The 12,436-nt window shown below is 40.2% G+C and overlaps 1 protein-coding gene across 1 annotated transcript; it reads left to right on the forward strand.

Moving 5' to 3' along the window:
- Positions 1-11,233: 11,233 nt before the first annotated feature.
- LOC119864888 (olfactory receptor 52H1) lies at positions 11,234-12,190 on the forward strand. Its single transcript, XM_038568170.1, has one exon. The coding sequence runs from the start codon at positions 11,234-11,236 to the stop codon at positions 12,188-12,190; it is 957 nt and encodes a 318-aa protein (XP_038424098.1).
- Positions 12,191-12,436: the final 246 nt, after the last annotated feature.

Below are 12,436 nucleotides of genomic sequence, written 5' to 3' on the forward strand. Positions count from 1 at the left end.
ACTGGCCAATAGGTTCCAACAGTACATTAAGAAAATTATTCACCATGACCAAGGAGGATTTATCCCCGGTACACAAGGCTGGTTCAACACTCATAAAACAATCACTGTGATTCATCATATCAGCAAGAGAAAAACCAAGAACAATATGATCCTCTCATTAGATGCAAAGAAAGCATTTGACAAAATACAGCATCCATTCCTGATCAAAACTCTTCAGAGTGTAGGGATAGAGGGAACTTTCCTAGACATCTTAAAAGCCATCTACAAAAAGCCCACAGCAAATATCATTCTCAATGGGGAAGCACTGGGAGCCTTTCCCCTAAGATCAGGAACAAGACAGGGATGTCCACTCTCACCACTGCTATTCAACATAGTACTGGAAGTCCTAGCCTCAGCAATCAGACAACAAAAAGACATTAAAGGCATTCAAATTGGCAAAGAAGAAGTCAAACTCTCCCTCTTCGCCGATGACATGATACTCTACATAGAAAACCCGAAAGCCTCCACCCCAAGATTGCTAGAACTCATACAGCAATTTGGTAGCATGGCAGGATACAAAATCAATGCCCAGAAATCAATGGCATTTCTATATACTAACAATGAGACTGAAGAAAGAGAAATTAAGGAGTCAATCCCATTTACAATTGCACCCAAAAGCATAAGATATCTAGGAATAAACCTAACCAAAGATGTAAAGGATCTATACCCTCAAAACTATAGAACACTTCTGAAAGAAATTGAGGAAGACACAAAGAGATGGAAAAATATTCCATGCTCATGGATTGGCAGAATTAATATTGTGAAAATGTCAATGTTACCCAGGGCAATATACATGTTTAATTCAATCCCTATCAAAATGCCATGGACTTTCTTCAGAGAGTTAGAACAAATTATTTTAAGATTTGTGTGGAATCAGAAAAGACCCAGAATAGCCAGGGGAATTTTAAAAAAGAAAACCATATCTGGGGGCATCACAATGCCAGATTTCAGGTTGTACTACAAAGCCGTGGTCAACAAGACAGTGTGGTACTGGCAGAAAAAGAGACGCATAGATCAATGGAACAGAATAGAGAACCCAGAAGTGGACCCTGAACTTTATGGTCAACTAATATTAGATAAAGGGGGAAAGACTATCCATTGGAAGAAAGACAGTCTCTTCAATAAATGGTGCTGGGAAAATTGGACATCCACATGCAGAAGAATGAAACTAGACCACTCTCTTTCACCATACACAAAGATAAACTCAAAATGGATGAAAGATCTAAATGTGAGACAAGATTCCATCAAAATCCTAGAGGAGAACACAGGCAACACCCTTTTTGAACTCGGCCACAGTAACTTCTTGCAAGATACATCCACGAAGGCAAGAGAAACAAAAGCAAAAATGAACTATTGGGACTTCATCAAGATAAGAAGCTTTTGCACAGCAAAGGATACAGTCAACAAAACTAAAAGACAACCTACAGAATGGGAGAAGATATTTGCAAATGACGTATCAGATAAAGGGCTAGTTTCCAAGATCTATGAAGAATTTATTAAACTCAACACCAAAGAAACAAACAATCCAATCATGAAATGGGCAAAAGACATGAAGGGAAATCTCACAGAGGAAGACATAGACATGGCCAACATGCACATGAGAAAATGCTCTGCATCACTTGCCATCAGGGAAATACAAATCAAAACCACAATGAGATACCACCTCACACCAGTGAGAATGGGGCAAATTAACAAGGCAGGAAACCACAAATGTTGGAGAGGATGCGGAGAAAAGGGAACCCTCTTACACTGTTGGTGGGAATGTGAACTGGTGCAGCCACTCTGGAAAACTGTGTGGAGGTTCCTCAAAGAGTTAAAAATAGACCTGCCCTATGACCCAGCAATTGCACTGTTGGGGATTTACCCCAAAAATTCAGATGCAATGAAACTCGGGACACCTGCACCCCGATGTTTCTAGCAGCAATATCCACATAGCCAAACTGTGGAAGGAGCCTCAGTATCTGAAAGATGAATGGATAAAGAAATTGTAGTTTATGTATACAATGTAATATTACTCAGCCATTAGAAACGACAAATACCCACCATTTGCTTCAACGTGGATGGAACTGGAGGGTATTATGCTGAGTGAAGTAAGTCAGTCAGAGAAGGACAAACATTATATGTTCTCATTCATTTGGGGAATATAAATAATAGTGAAAGGGAATATAAGGCAAGGGAGAAGAAATGTGTGGGAAATATCAGAAAGGGAGACAGAACATAAAGACTGCTAACTCTGGGAAACGAACTAGGGGTGGTGAAAGGGGTGGAGGGCGGAGGGTGTGGGTGAGTGGGTGACGGGCACTGAGGGGGACACTTGACGGGATGAGCACTGGGTGTTATTCTGTGTGTTGGCAAATTAAACACCAATAAAAAATAAATTTATTATAAAAAAATAAAAATAAATAAAAATAGAATTACCATCTGATCCAGCTATCTCACTTATGGTATATATCTAAGGGATATGGAATCAGTATCTCTAAGGGATATCTGTACTACCATGTTAATAATAGCTTAGTATTGAAAGCACTTGTGTTCATTAACAGATGAAAGAATAGAGAAAGTCTGATTTTATACAATGAAACATTATTCAGCTGAGAAGAAAAGAAATCTTGCATTTTGTGACAGCATGGATGAAAAGCATTATGCTAAGTGAATAAGGCAGACAGAGGCAAATACTGTGTAGTATCATTTGTACATGGAACCTAAAAAAAAAGGCAAACTCAGAAACAAAGAGTAGAATGATTGTTGATGGGGTTTGGGTGGGGAACAAGGGGGAAATGTTGGTCACAGTGTCTGAACTTTCACTTATAATATGAATAAGTTCTGGAGATCTAATGTATGGCATGATGACCATGGTTAATAATACTGTATTGTTTACTTGAAACCCGCTAAGAGAGTAGATCATAAGCATTCTCATCCAACACACACCCATAAAGACTAACTCTGTGATGTGGTAGATGTGTTATTCAATCAATACTTTGCAACGTGTATCTATGTTAAGTATCACACTGTACACTTTAAAGTATACAATTTTATATGCTAATTGTATTTCAATAATCTGGAAAAAAGAAAAGTAAACATTTGAGAATGTTTAGGCCACTATGGATGAATAAACTCCAGTATGCATATTAAAAGAGAGAAAGAGAAGAAGAAGAAAGAAAGAAAGAAAGAAAGAAAGAAAGAAAGAAAGAAAGAAAGAAAGAAAGAAAGAAAGAAAGAAAGAACTGGAGGGTATTATGCTGAGTGAAGTAAGCCAGTCGGAGAAGGACAAACATTATATGTTCTCATTCATTTGGGGAATATAAATAATAGTGAGAGGGAATAGAAGGGAAGGGGGAAGAAATGTGTGGGAAATATCAGAAAGGGAGACAGAACGTAAAGACTGCCAACTCTGGGAAACGAACTAGGGGTGTTGGAAGGGGAGGAGGGCGGGGGGTGGGAGTGAATGGGTGACGGGCACTGGGGGTTATTCTGTATGTTAGTAAATTGAACACCAATAAAAAAAAAAAAAGAAAGAAAGAAAGAAAGAAAGAAAAAGGCAGAGGGATTAGAACAGGTAAAGACACAGAGCTAAAGAAAGGGTAGGCATTAAAGGAAATGGAACCTAATTCAGGGAAGTGGGGTTAGTTAGAAGAAACAGAAAAAAAAATGATCTAGATTTTTTAATCTTCTTCAATCTTACCTTTTTTTGTTTCAAAAATCTAGATCATTTTAAGGAGTTTAATGTTCTAAGAACAGTGGAAAGCCATAGGAATTTTATGCATAACATTGCACAGGTCAAAGTGTATTTTAACACATTAATCCTAAATCTACTGGTTTTTTGGGGGGAGGGTGGGGGGTTGTGATAGTTGGCGGTAGGGTCGCTTGATTCAGTGGCCACTCTATTGCCCATAGCATACTTTACCCCTCATGAGGTGGGCAGCCTCTTTTAACCAAGGAAAAATCTAGTGCCTTAACTGCCTGAAGGAAAGTCTCATTCAACTCCAATTAGAAACCAATAAAATACCTTTCTGTGGGGCTTAGGAGTCTCTGGGGAAATAACTCTGCTGCCATGTGGTACAAAATAAGAAATGGCAGTTCACATAACTGATAGGGGCTAAAATTAACATGTATAATATATTTAAACAGGCATAAGGAAATTTCCACCTTACTCATTTAAGCATTGAATCATTTAAGAAAACCAACAGAATTTAAAGTTAAACAAATTGCTATAGACGTGGTGGTGAGTGAACTGTGGGAACTATCATTTTGAAGTAGTTGATTAGGGCTTCTATGTGGCCATCCTAGTCAGAAGGGCCAGCTGTCTACAAAGGCACACATTCTCAATCATGAAAATAGAATGATAATATTTGTGTATAAAGTAATAGTTTGTTGCTGTTATTTAAGTGACTGTGAATAGCAAGGATTCTAATTCAATTTTTTTTGTAATCCAATTTTAAGAGATAAATTATAAATTAAGTAGGAAGGGACATCAGAGTGCATTTGCATTTTAGCCTGGTAGAAAACATTAACTAATTGACCAGAAAACTATTTTTATTAGTCCAAGCTATGGCAATGTTAAGCTGTAGGTTCTATGTAACCTTATAATTGGACCATGTGTTCGCATAAAAGTCACTCAAGTTACCTATAACAAGCTCTGTTCCATATAATCAACATAGGGGAACAGAGTTTTCCATAAAGGGACAGAATACCTCAAAAGTAAGGATTGGATATTTTCATGACAAAGATATACCTCCTCTTGATATAAAACACTGGCCAAGAAATTTCAACTTAGAACATCAAATAAAACACTATTATGCCTTTGGCTGTTATTTTCAATGGTCTTGTGATACAAGATTTAAAGACAGCCATTGGAAATGAAATTATGTGTACTCTGTGTCCGACCAGAAGGAAACATGCCCATGAATGAAACGAAGGCAAACAATTGGCAATTTTGGGGTCCACTGTCGGGATTATTGTGGAATATCTCTGCAGACAGACACAGAGATGCTGGCTGTGCTGTTCCAGGAAGGTGACCTGGCTGATTTGGGAGAAAAGAATTACTCAGGTACAAACTGGGACGTGGGCCTACAAACTCCTAATAGCTGCAGCAGGCATATCTCATGGTCTTCCCACAGGACTGTACTTTTTTTCATATTTGTTTTACCAATAAAAAATTGTATTATGCTTCAGGAAATAGCAGGAGCCAGGACTCAACGGTGAGAACAAAATATAAGCAAATGATGGATGTGATCAGACACACACAGTAACAGGAGCAGTGTGGGGAGGGGAAATTGCAAGAGGGGCATAAGGGTTATAGGCTGATCCTTTAGGAAGCCATAGAGTGATGTAGATAAGTGATGTAGATAAGAGTCATAGAGTGAAGTAGGCAAACGTGAAAGTAGCTATTCAATGAGAGAAAGTGATGGCTAGAGGAGATATTCAGAGGGAACAGCAATACATTTTTATAAAAAGACCTTCAAATCCTCCTAAGTGGTGGTGACATTTCCTGAGCATAGGAACACTGAGAGCAGGCCCAGGGTGGGGATGGGTGCAGGTTGGGACCTGTTGGATTTCAAGTAAAAAAGGGAGGCTCAGCCAAAGATACTACAGAATGGCAGCCACTGGATTTACCAATGAGAACATACTGACTTAGGCGATCAAAGGAAAGAGCGTCCAGGATCTGCTTCACTCCTGCCCAATTATAGAGATGGTGACAACCAACTATCCTGTTTTCTAGTATTAATGCTCACAGCCACATACCTACTACTCTCCCTGGGCGGGGGCGGGGGGGAAGTACGAATATCCATTATAGAGCCTATGAAGGCCCCACTTTGAAAAGCAATAGAACATCTTGACGTGGGCCACGTGATCATTCTACGAAATGTCCGCTGTGTTAGACATTTTCACAAGCACTGGTCTACCTAGCTTGTCAACCCTTCTATAATCGCAAGAGGTAGGTACTATATTATCACCTTCTTACAGATACTAAGTGATTTGTCTGAGCCCTTTATCCAAGGAGTGGGGTCAGGGGGCAAGAGCTTAAAGCTAGGTGATGTGACAGGTGGACAAGTGCAGGGCCATATTCCCACAGGCATGCAGGCTCATGTGCAATGCAAAATAATAAACATCCAGAGGAGGTATCAACTCCCAGGCTTGGGCATGGTTAACATAACTTCTTCAAACTTTCCCCTTGAGAGTAAGAGGATGCCAGGGTCCCTCAGGCCCAATCTATTTACTTCTTCCCCAAATTGAATATTGGCCAGAAATAATAAATGAGCAGAGAATCCATCTTTCAACCATCCCTTGCTTTCTCCTTCACTTATTTCTTTGCTTGCTGCCTGCCTTTCTTGCAGAGTTTCTAGCTGGCTCTCAGCACTACTTTTCTGTATGCTGAAATCTCTATGCCCAGCATACTTTTCTGTATGCCCAAATCTCATGATTTAGGTGAGTGCTGGCTGTTTGAGGGGTGTGACCTGAACCAGGTATTGGACAGAAAAAAGAGGTGGGTGAGAACTCAGGGCTCAGTTTCCAGGAGCCATGCACTGAGACAGTCCCTTCCTTTCTGGGGTGATTCCCACATAGAATCCCAGGTCATGGTTACCAGAATTGCACAGATGCTCCGTCAAATGGATGACAAAGATCCAGACAGATCCACAACTACACACCTGGTTTGAAGATGGCCAAGCTAACTGTTGTCAGCAAAATTCTGGGTCAGACATGTGACAAGGACCCCCACTCTGACCTAAAAATGAGACTAAGTCTGCAGTTGTGTGTGTGTGTGTGTGTGTGTGTGTGTGTGCATACATGCATGCCTGAGCGACTTCTGTAAGTTTGGATGCATCTATCTGCTCTGTTCTCTTCTTCACCGAGTGATCTGACAGTGAAGGATGATACAGATGATAGCAAATGCGGTCTATAGAGAGACGTACAACAGTCCGTGCTTGCTATGGGCTAGACACTGCACTAGGGAGTGGTTTGGGGGCATGTCTTTTATGTCCTAATAATAACTAAGAATTAGAGCTATTAGACCCTTTTCAAAAATGTGGGAACCGAGGAATTATACAGTTCAAATAATCTCACCTATGTTCCACATTTCGTAAATCGTGGAGCTGGAATTTAAATGCTCAGCGAAATGATCTGGCTCCACAGCATACCCATGTGATAATATTTCCTTGTGTTACTATGTGAATCTGTGTCGTGTGTGTGTTTCACCATAATACCATACACATATTTAATAAAGTGAATACTAATAATTTATATCATCCAATACCTATTAATATTTAAATTCCCACAATTATACATCATCTACCAATCCTTGAATTTTTTAAAACAATTCAATAAAGAATTGCCTTGGTGGTTCATTCTCTTACATTTATTTAACCTAGAGAAGTATTTTCCTCATCTAAGCACCTTCCACTCTGTTAATAGCATTGACTTATTTTTTTTTGTCATTTTAAATTTTTACCCATTTATTTGTGAGATTTTTATATCTCAGTTTAAATTTGAGTTTATCTAATTTGAGTGAATTTGAACATTTTTTCATATTAGAGGGCTATTTTAATCTTTTCTGTATCTGTTTGTGTCTTTTCCCATTTGTCTTGGGGTTTTGGTCTTTATCCTTCAATTTTTAAAAGTTCTTTTTATATTAGGTATATAAGCTCTTTGTGATTTATGTTATAAATATTTTCTCCCAGTTTGTCAGTTGACTTTTAACTTTGGGGTTCTTTTTTTTTTAACTTTTTAAATTTTTTTTAAATTTCTTTTTATTGGTGTTCAATTTACCAACATACAGAATAACCCCCAGTGCCCATCACCCATTCACTCCCACCCCCGCCCTCTTCCCCTTCTACCACCCCTAGTTCATTTCCCAGAGTTAGCAGTCTTTACGTTCTGTCTCCCTTTCTGATATTTCCCACACATTTCTTCTCCCTTCCCTTCTATTCCCTTTCACTATTATTTATATTCCCCAAATGAATGAGAACATATAATGTTTGTCCTTCTCCGACTGACTTACTTCACTCAGCATAATACCCTCCAGTTCCATCCACGTTGAAGCAAATGGTGGGTATTTGTCATTTCTAATAGCTGAGTAATATTCCATTGTATACATAAACCACATCTTCTTTATCCATTCATCTTTCGATGGACACCGAGGCTCATTCCACTGGCACAAAAACAGACACATAGATCAATGGAACAGAATAGAGAACCCAGAAGTGGACCCTGAACTTTATGGCAACTAATATTCGATAAAGGAGGAAAGACTATCCATTGGAAGAAAGGCAGTCTCTTCAATAAATGGTGCTGGGAAAATTGGACATCCACATGCAGAAGAATGAAACTAGACCACTCTCTTGCACCATACACAAAGATAAACTCAAAATGGATGAAAGATCTAAATGTGAGACAAGATTCCATCAAAATCCTAGAGGAGAACACAGGCAACACCCTTTTTGAACTCGGCCACAGTAACTTCTTGCAAGATACATCCACGAAGGCAAGAGAAACAAAAGCAAAAATGAACTATTGGGACTTCATCAAGATAAGAAGCTTTTGCACAGCAAAGGATACAGTCAACAAAACTCAAAGACAACCTACGGAATGGGAGAAGATATATGCAAATGACGTATCAGATAAAGGGCTAGTTTCCAAGATCTATAAAGAACTTATTAAACTCAACACCAAAGAAGCAAACAATCCAATCATGAAATGGGCAAAAGACATGAAGGGAAATCTCACAGAGGAAGACATAGACATGGCCAACATGCACATGAGAAAATGCTCTGCATCACTTGTCATCAGGGAAATACAAATCAAAACCACAATGAGATACCACCTCACACCAGTGAGAATGGGGAAAATTAACAAGGCAGGAAACCACAAATGTTGGAGAGGATGCGGAGAAAAGGGAACCCTCTTACACTGTTGGTGGGAATGTGAACTGGTGCAGCCACTCTGGAAAACTGTGTGGAGGTTCCTCAAAAGAGTTAAAAATAGACCTGCCCTATGACCCAGCAATTGCACTGTTGGGGATTTACTCCAATGATTCAGTTGCAATGAAACGCCGGGACACCTGCACCCCGATGTTTATAGCAGAAATGGCCACAATAGCCAAACTTTGGAAGGAGTATTGACTTACTGAGCAGACCAGACTGTTTCATAGATTGCTCTGACTTCTAGATTTGCCTGGCATAAACGACAAACCTCAAGGATGACACAGACTATGTGTGCCCATGTGTGTGTTTTAAAGGCTTTGGGTGACTGTGTGAACATCTGTTGTGTCTGAGTGCATGACACATGAAAAGTAGAAAAGACTCCTCCTAACATGGTTATGAATCAAGGATGCCTGCAGACAAGCTGAAGAGCTGGGATTGACAGCGCTGAGCTCAGGGTCCTGATGCTAGGTGCTGTTTCAGGCTATGAGCAGCACAGAGATGGGTGGGTTTTCACATGAAAGCTGAACAACCAAATCATATCCCTACTATTGGAGAAGGGAGAATCTTAGGCCCCCCTGAATGCATAAGAAGGAGATGAAGGTCACTCAGCCAGAGAGCAGGCATACGGAGCAGATGGGGGCTGGACTGTAGCCACTGTGTGAACTTGGGGTGTGCTCCTGAGCCTAGAACCTAAAATAACAGAGACACTTTAGAAGAGGGTTTCTGAGGCTTCCAGAAAAGTGTTTTTCTGTATAGATAAGGGAAGTTCAGAGAGGAAAGAAGAGATCATCCTGCTTCTGTTTTTAACAAAAGCAGAAGGGTGGAGACTGGAAGTGTTGGTCTGGCAGATGCTGGTCTGGTGAGCTGGGCCTAAGAATGAATGAAATGTGGGGCTTGGCAGGAGGCTGAATGTGAGCTTTGTCCATCAGGACTCAGAGGTGCAGGAACAGCACAAGCTTCCTGTCACTGCTGCTCTTGGTAGTGAGTGGCTGGCTGTATGGTGGCTTATGTGTAGAATATAAATAATGTTTCATGCAACACATTGCTGGAGATGAAAGGAGGTAAAGGAACCTAGTCTTTAAAAGAGCAACTCTCCAAGTCAAAATTCTGGGAATTCATTCAAGAAATAGCAGTTCCAAAATCCAGTTGTTAAATAGGTTGTTTGTACTTTCATTGGTATGTGTGCATGTGTTGGTATGATGCATGCAATGTGTGTAGGGTGTACATGTGCAGGTATGGTGTGTGTGTGTGGTGCATACATGTGTGAAAGATGTATCTGTGACACATACAGGGTGCTGGGATTAGCATGGGTTGGTGAATCTATTGTGGTAAAATGCATATTAGATTGTAAACACAGATCAGAGAATGTTTGAGATTGTGTGTCTGAGAGAATAACTGTTGTAACATCTGTGCATCTATCCAATAGAATATGGATTTGCAAGGAAACAATCCTTTTGGAAAGAAATTTTGACTAAATGTGTTACTAAGTCAACATAATAGAATGTTATGCAGCTGTTTAGTGTAGAGGGTCTTGAAAATTATTTTTTGGGCGGGAGGGTGTGTAGAGCAGACACTCATCTGCTCTCTCATGAACCTCATCTATATGGAACTTTTCTAAATTTTATTTAAGTTCTACATGTTGTTCAGCATAGGCAAAGAACCTACTGGTTCGGCCTCTGTTTGTTCAATTGACTAAATTTTTGGATTTTTACCTCCTCCAAAAGAATGGTTAGCACACAAATGTAAGAGCCATAGCCATCCAGCAGCATTAAAAGAGCAAGTATTTATGGTGAGGCAAATTTTGGTATTCCAAATGACAGGATAAGCAAATCTCGTCAAGATCTTGTCAAGACTAAACATCCAAAAGTGTCTATAAAGACACAGAAATTATTACCACCATAAAAAAGTAGATACTATAATTTTTAACTGTTATCAGAGGTATGTCATAGCATAAGAGAGGAATTGCAGCCAGTCTGGAAGGCTGCCTGGGAGAGTCGTGTAAAGTAGCCGAGATTGCTAGAAGAAGGAACATCTTCTCTTGAGGTAGAATGACTATAAGTCTCAATATATCTGAGGCAATGCTAGTTTATGCAAACTACCTGCTGTTGTATCAACACAAAACTTTATTTATTTCAAAAGTATTCTTCTTAACTGATATGGTCTTGTTGTGTTTAGGAGTCAAAAATGATGAATGGTTGGAAATGAGAGTGACTCAAGTGACCCTAACTCTCCTCTACTGCCCTCTGTCTGTCCCCAGGACCTGTATTTAGGTCATCATGTCTGCCATGATCATTTTCAACCTGAGCAATTACAACCCAGGACCCTTCATTCTGGTGGGAATCCCCGGCCTGGAGCATTGCCATGTGTGGATTGGGATTCCCTTCTGTATCATCTATGTTGTGGCCCTCGTGGGAAACTGTACCCTTCTCTACCTCATCACAGTGGAACGTAGCCTTCATGAACCCATGTTTTTCTTTCTCTCCATGCTGGCCATGACTGATCTCATCCTGTCCACAGCTGGTGTTCCCAAAACACTCAGTATCTTTTGGCTTGGGGCTCGAGAAATCACATTCCCAGGGTGTCTTACACAAATGTTCTTCCTCCACTATAGCTTTGTCCTAGATTCAGCCATCTTGATGGCCATGGCATTTGATCGCTATGTGGCCATCTGCTCCCCCCTGAGATATACCACTATTCTGACCCCCAGGACCATCACCAAGATTGCAGTAGGCATCTCCTCTCGAAGCTTCTGCATCATTCTGCCAGTTATATTCTTGCTTACACGTTTGCCTTTCTGCAGGACACACATCATACCACACACATACTGTGAGCACATAGGTGTGGCCCGGCTCGCCTGTGCTGACATCTCCATCAACATCTGGTATGGCTTTTGTGTTCCCATCATGACAGTCATCTCAGATGTGATTCTCATTGCCGTTTCTTATACCCTCATCCTCTGTGCGGTCTTCCGCCTGCCCTCCCGAGATGCCCGCCAGAAGGCCCTTGGCACCTGTGGTTCCCATGTCTGTGTCATCCTCATGTTTTATACACCTGCTTTTTTCTCCATCCTTGCTCATCGTTTTGGACACAATGTCTCCCGCACTTTCCACATCATGTTTGCCAATCTCTACATTGTTATTCCTCCTGCACTCAACCCCATTGTCTATGGAGTGAAGACCAAGCAGATCAGAGATAAGGTCATCCTTTTGTTTTCTACCAAGGGTTCAGAATGATGTTTAAATATGCTATGCAAAGCTAATATCCTTTTTTAGTGGATATTACTGTAGCAAGAAGGAAAAAGTAAGCTAAAAATATTCAAAGTGAGAACTACATACAGGTGCTTTTACATACCTGGGAAATGGTGTGATCTTAATGAAGGAAATTATTCTATGTATAAAAAATTCCCTGATGATCTGTTTACCTGTGGAATATGAGTTGCACTGAATATGAAAAGGAAGAAAGGTCAAAACAGAGAACTG

This window comes from Canis lupus, chromosome 21 (genome assembly GCF_011100685.1).
Source record: "Canis lupus familiaris isolate Mischka breed German Shepherd chromosome 21, alternate assembly UU_Cfam_GSD_1.0, whole genome shotgun sequence".
Classification (NCBI taxonomy): domain Eukaryota; kingdom Metazoa; phylum Chordata; class Mammalia; order Carnivora; family Canidae; genus Canis; species Canis lupus.

Coding starts and splice junctions, on each gene's coding strand:
- LOC119864888 (XM_038568170.1), top strand. CDS start 11,234: ATGTCTGCCATGATCATTTTCAACCTGAGCAATTACAACCCAGGACCC.